Source organism: Macaca fascicularis, chromosome 9, assembly GCF_037993035.2.
Source record: "Macaca fascicularis isolate 582-1 chromosome 9, T2T-MFA8v1.1".
NCBI classification, from domain to species: domain Eukaryota; kingdom Metazoa; phylum Chordata; class Mammalia; order Primates; family Cercopithecidae; genus Macaca; species Macaca fascicularis.
The window spans coordinates 121,755,014-121,774,497 of NC_088383.1; the positions used below are offsets into that span (position 1 = coordinate 121,755,014).

The following is a 19,484-nucleotide window of genomic DNA, read 5'->3' on the forward strand; positions in this document are numbered from 1 at the left end:
GGCTGGCCACAGAGTCACCTAAAATTTACTCTTGCAAATCTCTTTTTATTGGACTGGGACAGAAAGAAGTTGGAGTCCTCACATGTATTTTCAGTAAAAGCTCCTGACGGTGGAGTTATGAAAAGCAAAAGCTGCCTGGAAATGCTCATCTTCCTAATGATTTGTTTCTCTGCTAGGCCCACAATGGAACTCGATAACTCTATGTGGTCTAAATGGTATAATACAGCTAAATGAGATCAACTATTATCTCTCTCTCTCTCTCTCACACACACACACACACACACACACACACACGTATTAAATGATATAAATCTAGTTAAATGTTTACTCCAGAGGGGGAAGAAAGGTAAAAGGGTAGAATACATGCAGAGGGGTAGGGGTGTGAAACTAAGAGAGGCCTTTCCCTTCCTAAAGAAGCTTTGCTTATGTGCGACACATGCCCTGATAAGGAAAAGTGTGCATTAGGACAGACTTGCCCTCCCTGATTTTCCACTTGCACTTCACTTTCCACTGCTGTATTCTCTAAGCGTGTGAACTGATTTGCTTCTATTGCCGATGGAGACTGGTGCAGGTTCAAGGGATGTTGATTCCATAACATCTCATTGTGCTACATGCAGATTTAATGGCTTTAGGACTGTCAGGATGTGCTCCCTCATTGTTGTTTTTAAATTTGGGGTGGCAGATGTTGAACACCTGTGAAACTGAATAGAGCAAAAGCTGCTGCAGATGTGGGGAGGCCTCAGAATGCTGGGGACACATTCCACTGACATCCTATCTCTCCATTCCTGTTGGGCCTCCAGTTCCTGATATAGGACCCCCGTCCTAGCTTTAGGGATCCCCTTTCTGTGTCTCCATGGCCATCGAGGCTGCCCAGAATGGTCCCCACTGCCTAGTGCATTCTCAGCCCCTTAGATTTGAGATGGACCCATGGTCCATATGAAAGACCCCTCCCTCCTTAGTTTCCTTCTCTCTCTGACCACCGCACTGCATGCACCAGCCCAATGGAGCACTGGTATTCTCTTACAGAACTATTGGTTATTACTTAACCCTCTTAGTAATTTAGAATCCAGAGCTTTCCTTCTCAGTTTCAAAACTGAAGGACCTTGCATATGATTTTTTTTACCATTATTGTCAAGATTATTGTCACCATCTTAATTGCCATTTATTTTAAGAGTACTTCAATGCTAACTGCTATATAAGCATTATCTCATTTAGTTTCATTTAAGTGTCAGAGCAAACCTATAAGGGAGGCATTATTGTTTTCTTTTACAGATGAGGAAACTGAGGCTTAGAAAAGTTCAGTAACTTGCTCAAACTCACACAACTCTCAAGTCTCAGATCCAGGATTACAGCAGCTCCAGTCTATCAGCCTTAAGAGCACAGATCTCCTTGTCTGACACCTGATACCAGCTGGGTTCTCATCATGCAGTCAGCCTCCAAGAATATAAGTAATTATACGTAGTCAAAGAAAAAAATCTGTTTAAAATCAGGCTATGCCTTTATCAATACATTTCATTTAAGCTATCAATGATGTTTTCAGTTAATAACTTAAGAATCAAATCTTTATTTTATAGTCTGGAAAATGCTATTCGATCAAAAAACACTGACTGAAAAATCCAGCATTATCTTAGCAGATAACATTCAAGTAAGTAAAAAATTGGCCTACATAACTCATCTGGAAATTAGTATGAGCCAACCTTTTCAGTCTTCCATGATGTTTACTGTGTTCACGGTTCTCTTAGAATTGTCATCGGCGTTGCAGGTTATAAGTTATGTGCATAAAATTAAAAACAAAACCTACCCATCACATTTGAGCCCAAATATTTCCTCTTTTAAGTTGTACTCATAACTTTGAAATTGGGGTTAAACCACAGGCTTATGTTTCTTATAGCCATTTTTTTTGAAATATTTGGGTTCAATCATACCTGGTAATTTGGTGGGCAGTGATGGGGTAGGCTTGAGAATGTTCAAGAACAAATTGCACCATTATCATTCAGTTCTCCTTAATCTTACAAAAAAAAAAAAAAAATCAAAAACCACTTATTACTGAATTTTAATACCTTCTGAATCTTCCAGCAAAAAGGAGGAAGATAGCATCTAAAAGAGTAATCTAAACACTGAAAAAGGAGTGGGAGGAGAGAGAATCCCAAGTAGTAAACCATATTGACCTACCAATTATGATGATTGTTTTTAAAATCACAGAGTGTTGTGGAAAAAAATTGTCTTTATGGTGCCAGGTTTGTGGAGTCCTCTTTGTTAAAACCTTAGTAGATGAAGTTATGAAATTGAGACTAGTTTATTCTGGAAGCTTCTTAGTGGGGGATAAGATGGCTGGATGAACTGGGAGGACAGTAAACGATGGAGGTGGAAACCCTATTCATAAAAATACTGTTTTTCATATGTTAAAAAAAAAAGACATCTCATGGTTTTCATCAAGAGCTGTAGTCAGTGAGCCTGTGTACTTCCTTTTCCCTGCCAGATAGTTGTTCCTGGCTGGAAGACATTTTATGATATTTATTTGATGACACACACCTGCTGGGTGGATGAAAAGCAACTGCTCCTGGGGATGACCTACTTCAAGGGCGCAGTCAGCTTCTGAGGACGTCGGCAGGTTATCCTGAAATCATTTGAGTTCATCTTGATATCACCTGTTGAACATATCTAAGACTGGTGTATTCGCAGACTCGTGGTAGGCACAGTTGCTAACCCCAGGGAAGAGATTTTGGAGTCAGTAACTACTTTGTCAGTGTGTTGAGACTGGGAAGACATGCTGCTTTACCAAACCCACTCTGAGCATATGGAGTGCTGTTCTTGGCACTCGGGATGTGAATCAGCCCAAGGACCTGCCATCTGGGAGCAGACCCTGTAGAAGGGTATCTAGTGGGAACAAAAGTAAGTATGGTCCAGCACAGAAGGGATGGATCTAAGGTAGAAGGCATGGCGGATGAGGATCCGAGGTGAGGGGAAAGGGCCATGAAAAAAATTCTGACGAAGTGTTCGCCTGGGAGTTTCCAGGACAGAGACAGATTTCCGGTTGAGATCAGGGAAGAGCAAGGAATATTTGAAACGCATGGAGACACTGTCACCAATTCATCCTTTGAAGCCGACATGTCTTGGCATGTTCATTTCTATTCTACAAACATTTATGGAACACATGCTATTGAGACATGGCAGGCCTTAGGTAGTGAAGATAAAATATAAATAATCCATGTCTCTCTCCCAATATATATACTCTAGTGAGAAAACATACCTAAACAAATTTTATTATAAATTTGAATATAACATACCCATATGTGTACACAAGGAGTTCTTAGCCAAGTTGGAGTTCCTGGAGTTGGTGATACCTGGCCTGAGCTTTGAAGAATAAGTTTGTGTTAGCCAATGAAGAGAGAACAGGGACATGAAGGCATTAAAACAATATGTTGTGCCCAGGAGCTACAGATTGAGCATCCCTAATCTGAAAATCCAAAATTCACAATGCCCCAAAATCCAAGTTTTTGAGCCCCAATATGATGCTCAAAAGGAATACTCACTGGAGCTCTTTGGATTTCTGATTTTTGGATTAGAGATACTCAACTGGCATGTTATTTTGCATATATTCCCAAATCCAAAAAAATTAAGAACTCAAAACACTTCTGTTCCCAAGCGTGTTGGATAAGGGATTCCCAACCCGTACAAACTGTTACGTTTTACTTGAGAAAAAAAAAGACAAGGCAGGAACCAGGGTTTGAGCCAGTGGGTACCTCAGAGGGGCTATAGGTTCCCCACCACCCCAAGAGCCCCTTGCCATAAATGCTGCCAGGGCCACCCCAAGCAGACATATAGTCGGAGTAAGGGGACTGTGCTTGCTATGTAAATGCAGGTTCGTAACAAGTGCCCTTGCACCTCTGCTGCCCTAAGCTCCTCTGTATGGAAAATCTAGAGATTCCACCGAAGGGACATTGGCTCAGTGCTGAAAGTTGGAAGCTCTGAGTCATGACGAATTGGAAGCTTACATGTTGATTTACAAGGCGTCTTTGCCCATTACATTTATTTACATGTCTAGAGGTCATGGCCTAAAAGGCTTGGCTCCAAATATGATATGCCCTTCGTATTGTTTATGATATGACTCTCCATTCAGTTCTCTTTTTCTCTTCTCCTGATTATCTGTTGCTGAGTTGCAAATCACCCCAGAAATGCAGTGGCTTCAGCAGCAATCTCAGGATTTTGGCAGGTTTGGAAAATCGGGGGTCGCTTGGCTGGGTGTTCTGGCTCAGGGTCTCTCGTGAGGTTTCTTTAGACAGAGATCAGAGCTGGAACCATGTAGGGGGACAGGAGCCTGGAGTAGCTGGGGACTGACTGGGCACCTCCCTCTTTCTCTCGTCATTAGTCAAAAGGCCCTTCCATGTGATCTCCCTACGTGTGCTGGTGAGGGCAATCTTACGGCATGGCAGCCTCAGGCTTGGCAGCCCAGGGCACCTAAGGTGAGAGCTACAAAAGTGAGAGGCAGAAGCTGTGTGGCCTTTTCTAACCCAGTCTAAGAAGTCACACAGTGCCACATTCTGTGCTGCGTTCTAGTCAGCAAGACAGTCGCAAGGGCTTGCCAAGGTTTAAGGGGATGGGATAGGACACATACCCCACCCACTCTTTGATGCAAGGGTGGCAGGTTGAGGAAGACCAGTGGGGCAGGAAATATTGTTGCAACCAGTTTTGGAAAATACAATCTGCCACATCCCGGAAGAACATTTTCATCCGCTCACGTAATCCTTTAAGTTACATAAAAATTAATTTACTCATTATGGTGTCGCCCACAACCTTCCTTGGTCCCTTCCCACAGCAAAATCCAAGGCTCAGTGCACACACACAAACCACAAAACTCCCGTTGTCTGAATGAGGGTCAGTCACTCAAGTGTGTACTGTCCCCATCAAGATGACAACATTTGATAAGGATATATCCTGTTGCCCCATCTTCTAGGAAGCTGCACTTCCATCCATTGTTAAAGCCAAATATCGCTCAGATCTTTCATGGAGAGGCCCCTTTGAAACTAACCCCAGCAAACTAGAGACTCAGTGAATGATTTCAAATCTCTGTTTGCTCTGCACCTGGGAGATTGATGGTACTCTCATAACAATTTGGTGAGTGGCACTTAGTGGAGTACTGAATGTTCCAGAAAGTGAAAAAAAGAGAAAATAAAAGAAAGGCCCAGACTTTGGGCTCAAGGAACTTTAAAAACTGAAGCATTACCGTGTTCATGGTAAGAAATCTTCTGATTTCAACAATTGGTGTAAATTTTACATTTTTTAGTAAGCACTATTTCAAGTGTGCTGTCCTTAATGAGGACTTTAATTCTTGTTTTTGCACATATGTAGAAAACAGAAGTTGAGTTCTTCAAACATTTGTTATCAAAAATATATGATATATAAGCACTGAATTGGAAGATTGTTTTCCCCCTTGGATAATCTAGAAAAGAATATAGCTCTATTCTGAAATCCCTTCCCGTTCAAGAGTTATCCAAGCAAATAGTGTTGACCAAGGTGTTGAATGCACCAGTAATAATAATGCTACCCTTTCATAAAGCTAAGTAATCAGGAATAATGCTGAAAATAAGAAGACAGTCATTTATTTACTCTATTTGGCATTGTTAATACTAATAATGTATTTCAACACAGTAAAATTGCTAGATAATGCTTTTGTGACTTTTATGCAGGTTATTGTTATTTAAATGAACAGTCGACTGCACTGTAATGAAGAAATGCATGCTTTTCCCAACTCAGTTATCAACCAGAATTCTAGGAAAATGAGAATTTGTGTCTGCTTTCATTCACAGAGCAAACTGGAGGTCACTGTTTTCAATATGAACCTTTTTTTAGCTTTTCAACAGTGAATAATTAGGAGCTGCTGCTTCTGAAATTACCTGTATTCACTGTAGAGAAGGAAAGACTTTTATCTTTCACGATGAAATACATTTTCTCATTCAAACTTTGTCATTCTTTTTTAAAATGGCATTTTACACCACTGAGTCGATCTTCGGTAGTAAAATAAAAGAAATATATTTTGTGAGCTGCAATAGCCTTGTTTATTCAATTTTACTTCCTTAAATTTCATCTCCTCCTTGAAAAATGATCCAAATGCAAAAATGAGTTTAAAGCAGTTGAATGTACAAAGCAATTATCTGCATGAAATGCTATTATACAAACATACATGTTCCTTGCACTTTGATTAAATGGAATTGATTCTTGATCCTTATCGATTATGTGCTTCTATTGTTTTTTAACAGCTTTATTGAGATATAATTTATATGTTATATAATGCACCCATTTAAAGTGTACAATTCAGTAGCTCTTAGTATATTCGCTACATTGTGCAACCATCACCACAATCAATTGTAGAACTTTTTTTTTTTTTTTTTTGAGGCAGAGTTTTGCTCTTATTGCCCAGGCTGGAGTGCAATGGTGCGATCTCGGCTCACAGCAACCTCCGCCTCCCAGGTTCAAGTGATTCTCCTGCCTCAGCTTCCTGCGTAGCTGGGATCACAGGCATGCGCCACCACGCCCCGCTAATTTTGTATTTTTAGTAGAGACGGGGTTTCTCCATGTTGGTCAGGCTGGTCTCAAACTCCCGACCTCAGGTGATCTGCCCGCCTCGGCCTCCCAGAGCGCTGGGATTACAGGCGTGAGCCCCTGCACCCAGCCCAATTGTAGAACATTTTTATCACCCCAAAAAGAAATCTGGTTTCGATTAATAGTCACTCCCCCTTTCCTGCCAGCCCCTGACAACCGCTAGTATACTTTCTGTCTCTATAGATTTGCCTATTTAGGTATTTCATATAAATGGAATCATACTATATGTGGTATTTTGTGTCTGGCTTCTTTCACTTAGCGTAATGTTTCAAATCTTCTTATTGACAAATCATATGCCATTGTATGGATACATAAATTTTGTTTGTCTGCTTATCAATTGATGAGCATTTGGGTTGTTTCTACTTTTTGAATATTGTGAACAATGCTGTCATGGACATTTATGTACAAGTTTTTGTGTGAACATACATTTTCATTTCTCCTTGCTGCCTACTTAGGAGTAGAATTGTTGGGTCATGTGATAACTCTGCATAGCTTTTGAAAAACTGCCGAACTATTTTCTAAAGTGGCTGCACTGTTTCCCAGTCCCACCAGCAAAGAATAAGTGTTCCAGTTTCTTCACATCTTCACCAGCACTTGCTTTTGTCTGTCTTTTTTATTACAGTTTTTCAAGTGGGAGTGAGGAACTATCTCATGGTGGCTTTGATTTGTATTTCCCTAATGCCTAGATGTTGAACGTTTTTTCATGTGCTTATTGGCCATTTGTATTTCTTCTTTGGAGAAATGTCTGATTCTACTGAGTTTTTAAAACTTCTTTTGCCTCACCTCAGGCATGTGGTTAGCAGAACTGTTAGAAACAAATATATCTTCCTAAAGGGAGGGATTTTCAAACAAATTTATAAATCGAAGATGTTCTTTTTACCATGGTAGTATTTTAGATTATGGAACAACTGAATTGTTCTCAGGAAGCAATCTGCTTCTAAAACTTTGTTTTCCATTTGGCTAGCAATACGGATATTAAGTGATCCCAGAAGCATACCTAGAAAGATCAGCTTGTCTAATTAACTCATTTTACCAATTAGGAAAGCAAGGGCCTGAGAGGTGAAATATGTGGGTCACATGGAGAATTAATGATAGAGTTGGAATTGTATCCAGGTGAACTACAGGTATCTGAAATTCTGTGTTTATTTTAGAGAGAATATAGCACTTTGCCACTAGGTTCTCAACTGATTTTTTTTTTTAAAAAATGGTGAAAATGCCCTGCAATTTACTCAGTGACATTTATTGTTGAGTGTTGAACACATATTATTTTATTTTATCCTCATAGAAGCATATGTAAGATTGATACTTTTATTTTCTCCTTTTATGTGTGGGGAAGCTGAGGTTAGCTCACTTTTTCAATGGCACCTGCATAGTGAGTGGCAGATTTTCTGATTCCGAATCTGCTGTTCTGTGTTTCTTCTGATCTGTCTGATGAATGAAAGACAGCATCAGCATATTGCTTCCTGTGCCATCTTCCAACTTCTCACTGTCACTGAAACAAATAACCGATAGGTGGCATCAAGGAGCACTCACTTGCCATTGCCATAATTAACAGTTATTTAGCAACACTACTATACCAACTTCAGAAGTAGAATATATGGTTCTGTGGACAGAAGAATTGTTCAAATGTAAGAATATTGTACCGTAAGGGACTAATAACAGAACAACTTACATTCACAGGGTACTTTTCAGTTACAAAGCATTTGACTTACACTTTTAATTTGATGCTCACAATTTGGCAAGCTTTTCATTGTCTTTGTTTTTATGTACTTTTAATACTCATGATGAAACGAAGGCCTGAAGGGCTTTAGTCACTACAATTCTAAAGTCTGAGGCAGAGCTGCTTCTCAAAACAAGTCTCTTGGCTCCTGTGTAGTCCTGTGTATTCCCTCCAGTGTACCATCCTCTGCCATAATGATGTGCTGTTGGGCACTCATTTGAAAGAAGAGGAGACTTTATACCATTATTTCAGACAACAACAGAGCTATGAACAAGTAGAAGTTATAGGGAGGCTAATTTTGAACCCATATAAAGAAGAATTGATCTGTCCAACAATGAAATGTGTTGTCTTATGAAGGAGTGAGGTCCCTTGTCATTGAACTGTTCAAGCTAGGGCTGACTGACCATCTGGAAGGATCTTGCAGAAGGCATTTCTGCATTGGGGGAGGTGGGGAGTGTGTTTGTGGTGCTGAGAGATGTTAGATGGCACCTAAGAGCCCTTTCAACTATGAGATTGTGAATCTTTGTTCTTAGAGAGTAAGCTGGTTTAAGGGGTCCTCTGTATCCCTATTGAGGAAAGAGAGTTTAGCTCTGGTGTACTCTTATCCTGCAAAGTTAAGGGTACAGGGTTTTCTCTTTAAAAGAAAGTAACCAAATTTATCAACCTGGATTACTGGTTTGTAAAAGGTTATAACAGCTGTTCCCATCTATGTTAACAGATGCTGTACACAACAAGGGATCTATATTCAGATAAGATTTGACTATCGCAAGGACAGAAAACCAAACACCACATGTTCTCCCTCATAGGTGGGAATTGAACAATGAGAACACTTGGACACAGGGTGGGGAACATCACACACCGGGGCCTGTCATGGGGTGGGGGGAGGGGGAAGGGATAGCATTAGGAGAAATACCTAATGTAAATGAGGAGTTAATGGGTGCAGCACACCAACATGGCACATGTATACATATGTAACAAACCTGCACGTTGTGCACATGGACCCTAGAACTTAAAGTATAATAATACAAAAAATAAAAAATTTTTAAAAAGATTTGATATGAGCCTGCAACGTGCTGTTGTTCTTTGTGACTATCCAAGAGAAAGAGAAAAGAAGAAGCAATTCTAAATTTGTCTTTTAGTTTTGTAAAGTGTTTCAGAGGCCAGTCGCTCTCAGCCCTTGTTGCTCATGAGAATCACCTGGGGAGCTTTTTAAAAATCAGATGCCCAGGCCCCACCACAGAACAAATTAATCATATTCTCTAGTTCCCAGATACTGGTGGGTTCCCAGTATCTTAACAGCTGTCCCGGTGATGCTTACGTGAAACCAGAGTTAAGAAGAGCTCATCTAATCAGTCTAGTCTAAGCATGAATCCAGGCAAAATCTGGACATTTGCTTTTGTAATTCAGCTTCTTGTCTAGCATTCCTATTATCAATTCAAAGCCAGTGCTCTTTAGTACAATAAGGGGCAGTGTCTCACAGTGGTTCACACTGCTGCTCTTGAGCCAGACAGCCTGGCTTTGTCCACTTACTAGCTTTGTGACGTCAGGAAAGTTATTTTCATCACTCTGTGCCTCAAGTTCTTTATTTGCAAATCAAGAGAATAATAGTAGTTACAAAGTAAATGCTAAAGTTAATAAAGACCCAAAAGAAAATTAAAACTCTACATATCATGATATTATAATTACAACCATCATCATCGTCCTCATCATCACCATTATTGTTTTGTTGTTGGTAGCAGTGGTATCCTGCTAGGTGCTAGAAGCTAGGAACCTATTGAAAAAGTGCTCTTCCCTGTACAGGACTATACCTGGCTTTACTTCAAAACTAAGAACTCTTAGCAACATTAGCAACATACTTCCTCAGCTCTAGAACTTCCCGATGAAGTGGAATGTTTTACATCGGACTTTTTGCAAGAAGCTCAGGCCTGAACCCGGTAACCTGTGGTTCCATCCAGCACTTGATTCTACATTAAGATCAGGCCACAGCTCTGCAAGGTGAGGGCCCAGACTGAAGGCTCAGGCTGGGTTTCTGTTTAGTAACTGGGAAAGGCATGTACTGCATGTGGCAGGCTGACCTCCTGAATCTTCAGGACAATCTCAATTTCAGATGGCCCACCCTGCTGATCAAATCTGTGGTTCGGAAAGGATGGTTACTGTTAAGCAGGAGGCAAGGGCTCCAAATGCCAGTGTCCTAATTGTGTAAAAAGTAAATATAATTTGAGTATGTGGGATAGCCTCAGAGAAAAATCAAAGAACACAATTAAGCATAGTTTCTATTTAGTTTTCAGTTGATGAAGGAATAATTTGAAGTTGCACTAGTCACTGAGAGTACAGTAGCAATAGTCCTCCATTCTCTGGGATTCAGGGCAGGCGCAGACATTATGTGCATATTACAGGTTTTCTAGCACACAGATTCTATCAAGATAGCCTCTAACTGCGATTGTGGAAACTGGTGGAATATTCCTAGCAGGAGCTCAAAGGATTGTAAAGCTGAATAACATCTTTGTCTCAAGAACTTATATGAGAAACTTTTTCCCCTTTTTCTCCTACAGGCATTTAGTGGTTCACCATTGCAGACACTGCATATCTTTGTATCCCACACAGTCCCCATGTTAATAGTTGTTTGCTAGTTGTGGTCATTTAATTGAAAAAAGCTGGCACGGAGATATTACAGGTCCCAATAGGTCATTTCTGTATCAAGTATGGTGTTATTGCCTTTAACCAAGCCCTGTCCAAGGCCAAATTTATTACATGCATTAATAACATATAAGAGGATAGACAGGGAGCTGAAGAAAAGATGTGTGTGGCCTTTAACTATGCCAGTCATCTATAGTTCAGAGGGTTGCTTACCGTGGCATATTGCCAGCTGTGCATTATAGAATTCCAGATGGCATGGTGCTATTGGTACTTGTTTTGGATTTGCCCTGGGAATGAAGTTAAAGAGGACACTGAACTATGGCTGGGATCCTTTTGCTTGCCTCTTCCAGGGTAGATCCTGGAAGGCTCTGTCCCCTCCAACCAATCAGAAAGCTGCCCCGACCTCTCTTGGGGATTACGAACTCAGCACAAATTGCTCTTTTCCCGTGAGTTGCCCATGCACCTAGTAACCCTGCACTAAGAGGACAGTGAGATTGCATTCCCTCATGTGATCTGTGTTCACCCTCCCTCAGACCCCAGAGCTGGGGCAACTTTGGACATGAACTCCAAGACTCTATAGATAAGGGTTGTGTTTTCATTAGCTTGCCTGTCTTGCTCGCTTTATATTCTGTGAGATTTCCTTCCCCATCCCCCCATTTTTTGGAAAATAAATAAATAAATAAAACCCTTTTTACAGAAATTCACACACAGAGACAAAATAGTGTAATGAACCCACAAGTCTCCAACAGCCACCTTCAACAGCCACCAACATGTCACCCTTCTTGTTTTATCCTTCTCTCCTCTTTTTCTTTTGTTAGAGTATTTTGAAGCAAATCCCAGATATCTGATTTTACCTGTAAATATGTCAGTATGTATCTCTAGCACATACAGCATAACTTTTTAAAAACGTAATCACTACTTAATAATGATTGTGTAACCTGTCTGGGTTCAGTATTTCCTAATTGTTTCCAAAGCTTTCACAAATAGTTGGATGGTTTAAATCAGGCTGAAAACAAAGTATATCTGTTGCATTTGGTTGATCTGTCTTTAAACGTTCTTTAATCTATTACAGATCCTCCTCCTGTTTTTATTACATTTATTTGTTGAAGAAATTGTCCTGTAAAAATTTTTGTCCTATAGATTATCGTCCTGTAAAAATTTTCATGTTATGTATTTGAACTATTGCATCTCCATGGTGCCATTTTAACATATTTCTCTTTCCTCTGTACTTCCTATAAATTAATAGTTAGATCAAATGACTTAATAAGATGCAAATTCAGCTGTATCACATCAGAAGGCACATAACATCTGTTTGCATTACATTTATTGAGTTCAAGATTGATCAGTGGGTTTAGGTGTGGTCAGCCTTTCATCCATTATGAAGTTCTCTACCAACCAGTTAAAATAATAGTTTTAGCAACCATTGATGATCACTGCCAGCATTCATTAGGGATTACAACATGGTAATGTTCACTTCTGTCATTCAGTTTGCATTTACTAGCTATTATTCTATCATATAGAAGAACGTACTATCATCAACTATTCAGTTACTCTGAAATACAGTTCATATAAGAAAGCAGCATAAATGCCTCTGTTTATTAAATAGTTTTCAGATTTTTGAATGGCACCAGCATTCTCCAAAAGTGATCAGTGGCACTTGTTTGTTTGTTTGTTTGTTTTGAGCATCATTATAAACCCTTGGGCTTTTATCTATTTTATAGGTGTTAGGTGTCAGTCCATTACTCTTTGATCAGTGAGATCCCCTTCAAGTTGCCTCTTTTGCCTTTTAACGTGATTCCACTAGTCTTTTCTGTCAGGATAAGATGCCATGGGCTCCTGGCCCAAACCTGGAAGCAACTATTTTTACAAGGAATCCTGATTCCTCTCCTTAGTAAACAGTATATAAAGATTTCAGTCTGGTCACCAAGGGTAGACTGCCCCTGAAATGGTTATGTTTATGTTGGAGTGGTAACGCAGTCTTCCTTGGTATCTCATCATTCCTGCTCTCTGTAGGCATCTGGTTCCACCTGGATACTCCCTCCCACCACAGTCTCGTAATGGCCAGTGCTCCTTGTGATTCCACCTCCCTCTCCAACCAGATCCTGCTGCTTCTCTCAACGCTTTCATCCTCTCCTTCTAAATCAGGTACCCCAACACATCTCTGGGCTTCTAAGACACCAGAGTGGAGAACACCTCTATAATGTTGAAGAATAATGGTACCCTTTCTTACACAGACTATTTTTATGTTTTTATTTCTTGAAGGGAGTCAACCTCCTGTTGCTGTCCAAGCCTTCAGTAGACAAATTTAGTCTTGTTCTTAACCCAGAACAACTGTGCTTTGAAACACCATGGAAACAGGCAGTCCCAGCCCCAAACCCAGGGAGGCTTCATAAAACCAACAATCCCCTCAGGTGTGTGTGTTTCCTAGGAAGCGTGGGCAGTTGCGTGTTGAAATTCTTAACTAGGGTTGCCAGGTAATGAAAAAGTATTAAGGAGTTAGTTTATCATAACCATTTTGAGGCCACATACCTATTTGTACATTTGATGAAAACTATAGAACTTCTCTCTGGAAAATGTACATACGCACAAAATTTTACAGACAATTTCATGGGCTTCAAGGAGCTCCGGGTATCTTGGAGTTTAATTTGTTTTCATAAACTAGATCCTGATGTGCTCTGGCTTGTTGGAGGCTGCCCAGTTTGGAGGTGAGTCTGGACAAGAAGGCATATAGCTGATACCAGGGGGCCAGTTTGAAATCACTCCACTCAAATTATTCTTTGGTGTAGAGGTACTCCTGGTGCCAGTCTATAAACCATTTGTTGTCAGTCCATGACGTCATAAGTGTAGAAACTGAGAACAGGCATCTAAAAAAATTTATAGCAATTGGATGTTGTCACAGCATGCAAGCATATGGTCCTTGGACTTGTCTCATTGAACAGGGCACAAAGCATTTTGGGTGCTGATGAGTTCACATGCTGAGTTGCATGCAGTGGGGGCTGCGTAGCAGTCATGCAAAAAGGTCTCCCCATCAATTGTCGACAGGTTGGAAATTAAACACCAAAACCCAAACTGGCCCTTCATTTCAGATAGTCTAAGAAGCAACAACAGTGAAACCCAGAGTACCTTTGCTCACCCTACTACCTTGTTGTTTTAGCCTGTCTTTCTCCACTGTATACTTCTACAAAGTATACCCAGAACAAGGCATAGAGTTGATATTCAGTAAATCTTTGCTGAATGGTGAGCAGAGCAAAACTGTTGCCCAAAAGGAGAAACCACATTTTTTCCCTAATGATGCCCTGCAGGGAAAAAAATTTTTTTGATAATTCCTAGAAAGTTGAAGCTACTTACATGAAAAAAAATGATAGGAAATAAATTATAAGCAGTTATTAACTTCACTGAATATTCTCATAGAACGTGAAATAAATAGAGTAATCTTAAAGAGCTGGTCCTCACTGTGGAAGCTGTGAGGCTTTCGGGATGGTTTGTATTTCAGTGTACATGTTGTATGAATTAACAAGTCAGTAACAAATGTGATCCATTTACAGGGCAGAAAAATTAGAGTGGTCTCAAGTATAATGATAGTCACAGTGGGAAGAATATAATTTACTTAATCGACAGAATAAGAGTTTATTATAAATGAAAGACAAACGAGATATGGTCATGCATTCACTGCCTAGTTTTTCCCTTCTCTCACCCCTTTATGTCATCTCTTTCTGTCTTCCCTGAGGGTCCAGAATTAGTAAAATCTGTTCTTTGAAAATCTTGCCTTTAAAAACTGGGCTTGTGAAAAGTCACCAGGCAGCCTGAGGACCGACCAACCTAAGAAGGGGTTTAATCCCAACCTCACAGCCCCTCTGCACCACCCCCATACCCAGTAGGGTCCATTCCACACCCCTAGTAGCACATCTGTGACACAGCAGGCTGCTGGGGGGACAGTCTGAACCCAAAGTCACCAACTGTCTCACTAACCAGAGAAAGGGATTTTACCTCAGGACAGTTTCTCAGGTTCTGTGGAACCAGTCCCTGCATAAAGAGACAGATTTCCTTCTTTCCTTCTTTCTTTTATTTTCCGTGCCTCCCCCCCACCCCCCACCGCCACAAATGAGTGGATTCAGAAACGTTATCTGCTAAAAGTAAAAGAAGAAGAAAAATTGAGACTATGTCACACAGGTGGTGAAATCAGTAGTAGAGGGTGTCTGGGTATGTGTTGCAAGAGTGACACCTGGTTTATGTTTATCAACAACCAAGTGAGCTATAAAATTTGTGGAAATAACTTTGCTTTTTAACATCCCTTTTGAACAACACAGGCCGTTTGCCCTATCTATCTAATAAAAAGGAAACAGTTGTCCTGCTTACCATGCATGGGACACTGAAGGGATAAAGGAGCTTGTCCACAGTATGTGGGCCCAGAAATACACAATAGCTAAAGTCTGATGTGACCTTTGTCTTTGCAAATAAAGAGACTGATAACCCAGGTGTCACCACCACATTTTTTAAACACATGCATCACAAAGGGCTCAGCTTAATGACTATTTTCAAGTACAAACGAATTTCCTGAAATGGAAGAAAAAAAAATAGAACCATACTTGGGGGTAATTAGGGGCTCAGGCTACCCCTAGTGTTCTCAGACAATATCTAATAACAGACGTTCACTGCACCAGTGCCCTGACTCGTATATGGAGTTTTATGGTTATTGATAGTAACATGATTATGGTAACCATTATATGTGCCACGCATGGGGCTATGCATTTTATGTTAGTAGATTTTTTTTTAATCTGCACAATAGGCCTAAGAGATCAATGTTTTTATTATTCCGTTTTATAAGTAAGGAAACAACTGACTCATATCATGCCCTCCATACGTGGCCGAGCTGGTCTCAGAACCAGGTCTAACTTCTCAGCCTTAACAACCATGATGCCTTTTAGGGGTTTTGGTTAGGTTGGTTTTGATTTATTTTTCTTAAAAGTTGTTTAAAAATGGGCTGCTTTGCTCCTTGACTAAAAAGGTTCCAAAGCACTTTTTACCCTAGAACTCACACAAGCCAACAGGGAATGGAAATTGGCCACAGCACTGTCACTGAAAGGTAATAATTAATGAAAAAGGTGTCACCTAAAGAGGCCAATGACAAAAAGTGTGTGTTTCTCTTGGATTAACTTTTCTAACACTCTTTAAATAATGTGTTGATAGCAGCAGAGACCAAAAAGAATGCAAACAGACCTGAACATTTTAAACCTCTGGGAAGAAAAATATGAAAATGAAGATGTTTTCATAGCCCTAAACGACTTTTTGCACTTCTTTTTCTGTGGTAGTAACTGTGATGTTTACCACTTCTTGTGTGCCTTTTTTGTGCTAAGCAACATGCTTATTTTTAATTATCAACAATCCCCACAAACAGGAGCCATCTCAGTTTTACAGTTAAGAAAACTTAGATTCCGTGAGGTTAAGAAGTTATAGCTCTGTGTAGAATCTTAGGAAGACTTTCTCATTATGAAATAGACCACATTCGAAATATACAACAGAATTAACAAGAAAAACACACGCAGATTGGTGAGCATTTCCAAGAGATTGCTTACGAGGCACAAGCAGTGAAGGGTCAGCACCTCCTGTGGGCTGCTCCGTTGTTGTTGATGGGGATATGAAGCAATTGAAATACAGTCAGGTGGGCACTCCATTTTCAAATTAGCTGATTGCGGACTGGACACCGTTGGTGTAATCTACAAAGACAGGGAAAAGGGAACCTGCGCCTCTTCGGTGCTGCAGTGGTACTGGTGAGGGTCACGTCTTGTGATCAGGAGAGTTCCACCAGCCCTCTTTGTGCATAGCAAACCTGATACTCCCCAGAAAGTTCCATAGGCAAAGGCTGGGCATGCTGACCTCCAATCCAGGGGCCCCAGCATCAGGACCTCTCTCCCCAGCAGCAACACCTGGATTGAGTTATTTTACTTCTCTGGACCTGAATCTCACTGACCGTAGAAGAGGGCATATTTCTCAGCAAAACAGCTGGAAAATTATGCTGGCCTTTTGTACAGGTCATATTAAGCTCCTTCATAGACTACATGAACAATCTGGGTTATTTTAAAGGTGAAAATGGGCTTTTTAAGGGGGAGAGGTTACAGCTACCAGCAAACCAGAGACTTCCTCCATTCTGTGACCCTCCTTCCTCTGCATTCTTAAGGACTTGGATAGAACCTGAGTTTTCCATTTCTCCTTGTGAGAATGTGTCTTCAGGAGCTTATTGATAATTCTGTCTTTCAGCATAACTTTGTAAAGTTGAGGTCCCTGCCAATTGATAGTCACCTTGTGGCTTGACCCTTCAGTCCAAAAGAATAAAGATCTACCTTTACATTCGTTTAGAGTGAGGGATGGTGTAGAGCCAGGATACCTAAGTGTCACCTCCTGCAGTTTACTAACACATGGAGTCCCTTTGACAGGTGCCCGAGTTTCGTCTTCCTATTTATTACAACGTATACTTTTAGGGTTTTTTTTTTTTTTAACCTCTTACCCCCTTTCCTTCCTGTTCTTTCTTCCCTCTTTTTTCTTCTTTTTCCATCTCCTTGGCTTTTTAACTCTCTCCTCTTTTCTCTCTTTCCCTTCTCACTTTTCTTGTCAGCAGTTTACTCAACCACCATATAATAAATCCAGTAAGTGATCATAAAAATACCAATCCCGATTGCAAAAATGGCAGCACAGCCTCAGCTTGGAAAAAAACTTGGAAAAACAAACTGAAATCATCAAAGACTAAAGACCAGATACTAAAAAGATGGGATTTGCTGTGAGATATATTTTATAATAAAAATTCTGCTATAAAGAAGCATCTTTTTATTTTTTTCCTTGATATAGTCTGAATAGTTTATACCTGATGCCAAGAAATTATATATAATTAGTCTTGGTAATATATAATTTCCATTTGATTATATATATTAAAGTGATTAAGGAACTTCAGTTTTTCACTAGTAAATATCTGCCTTCTTTGTTGCGTTCTGGGTCTGTAATGACTGTTTATAGCAAGGGTAGCACTCGTTCAGAACTGAAGGGAGCAAAAGTTGGAATGCTTTAACCAAGCTTGATTGCCTGATGTCTATGAATCTGGGAGATAACATGAAGTTAGCTACATTTTGGGAAAAACTGAAGGGAGATTTCAGTCCAATTTCTTGAAACCGTCACGTAGTTGTGCATGACTTCCCAGGAGTAAACTGCATAAGGCCAGGCACAGTGGCTCACGCCTGTAATCCCAAGACTTTGGGAGGCTGAGGTAGGCAGATCACCTGAGGTCAGGAGTTCAAGACCAGCCTGCCCAACATGGCGAAACCCGGTCTCTACTAAAAGTACAAAAAATTAGCCAGGCATGGTGGGGGGTGCCTGTAATCCCAGCTACTCGGGAGGCTGAGGCAGGAGAATCGCTTGAACCTGGGAGGTGGAGGTTGCAATGAGCCAAGATCGTGCCACTACACTCTAGCCTGGGCAACAAGAGTGAAACTCCATCTCAAAAAAAAAAAAAAAAAAAAGAAAACTGCATAAAACAGCATAGATGAGAAGGCATATTTTAGGAAGATTACTCAGTTAAGTATATGACATCACCAATATTTTTAATATTGCATAGAATAAAATGAAATTTTTGACATGTCAGTTTTTAATTAATGACTTCTATTTGCCTTTTGCAGATTACTTTCATGTGTTTATTCCACATATTTTATAGCAGTTTTTCTTTTTCCAATTAGAGGATAGATTTCATCCTTTATCTTTGTAGGTAGCTGATCCAAGACATTTTTATGTAAATGGATTAATTAATTAGTAGCCTTCATTTGAAACTTAAAAAGAAAATAATCCTTTTTGAGAGGCATTAACTATTTTTTAAAGCCACAAACGATTCTTTACTTAAGCACCTTGTCACACAATTAGAAATTATTTGACAGCATTAATCATAATAAAATGCATTACCCTTTACTGAATCACCTTTTTTTCCTAAGCTAATTAAAAGAATCCATTCCCTAGGAGACTGTACAGCAACTTCACTTGTAAAAATCACATTATTGGGGAACTTAACAGTACATATTTAGGAAACTTTTGAGCAAATGACATCACAAGTTCAATTACCTGTACAGCCTTTGTGAGAAGGCATCTAGCTACAGAGATGTGCTGGGTTCTAGGGAAGGCAGCTACATCTGGCCTTTTTTGAGAGCCCTTAAGCCTCTCTGCCTTCCAGCCCTAGGTTTTATGCAAATCAGGAATCTTTGGCGGTCTCTACTTCCTGGCCAGGCCAGCCTAATCCACTTCCTTCGGGTTCATGTGACCATGCAAATTTGAGCACTCCTGAATAGTCCCAGAGGGGCTGTGCCTCTCATTATTCCTGCCCCATTCTCTGTGCAGTGCAAGCATTCAGACTATGAATGGACAAGGGTTTAATTACTCACCACATCTGTCAGATCAGATTCAACTTGAGAATGAAGAGAATCCCAGACAAGCCCAGTCGTTTCTTTGCACTGTTCTTCATGGCCGAGGTCATCCAGCTCTGTCTTCTAGGGAATAT

The 19,484-nt window shown here is 40.2% G+C and overlaps 1 protein-coding gene across 19 annotated transcripts in view; it reads left to right on the forward strand.

Annotated features, from left to right (window-relative positions):
- VTI1A (vesicle transport through interaction with t-SNAREs 1A) overlaps nt 1-19,484 on the forward strand; it is a 367,718-nt gene that overhangs the window by 264,303 nt on the left and 83,931 nt on the right. For 5 of the 19 annotated variants that reach the window (XM_015456673.4, XM_015456674.4, XM_074002710.1 and 2 more), the window contains one exon: nt 1,273-2,036. The exons of 12 other annotated variants lie outside the window; for them this stretch is intronic. Coding sequence is in view for 3 of the 7 variants with exons in the window: in XM_015456674.4 (XP_015312160.1) it covers nt 1,273-1,276 (4 nt within the window). In the remaining 4 variants the exon portion in view is untranslated. Of the gene's footprint in view, nt 1-1,272; nt 2,037-2,479; nt 6,048-19,484 lie in introns of those variants that run through there. 2 more of the 19 variants (XR_012418209.1, XR_010577658.2) reach the window with 2 other exon arrangements.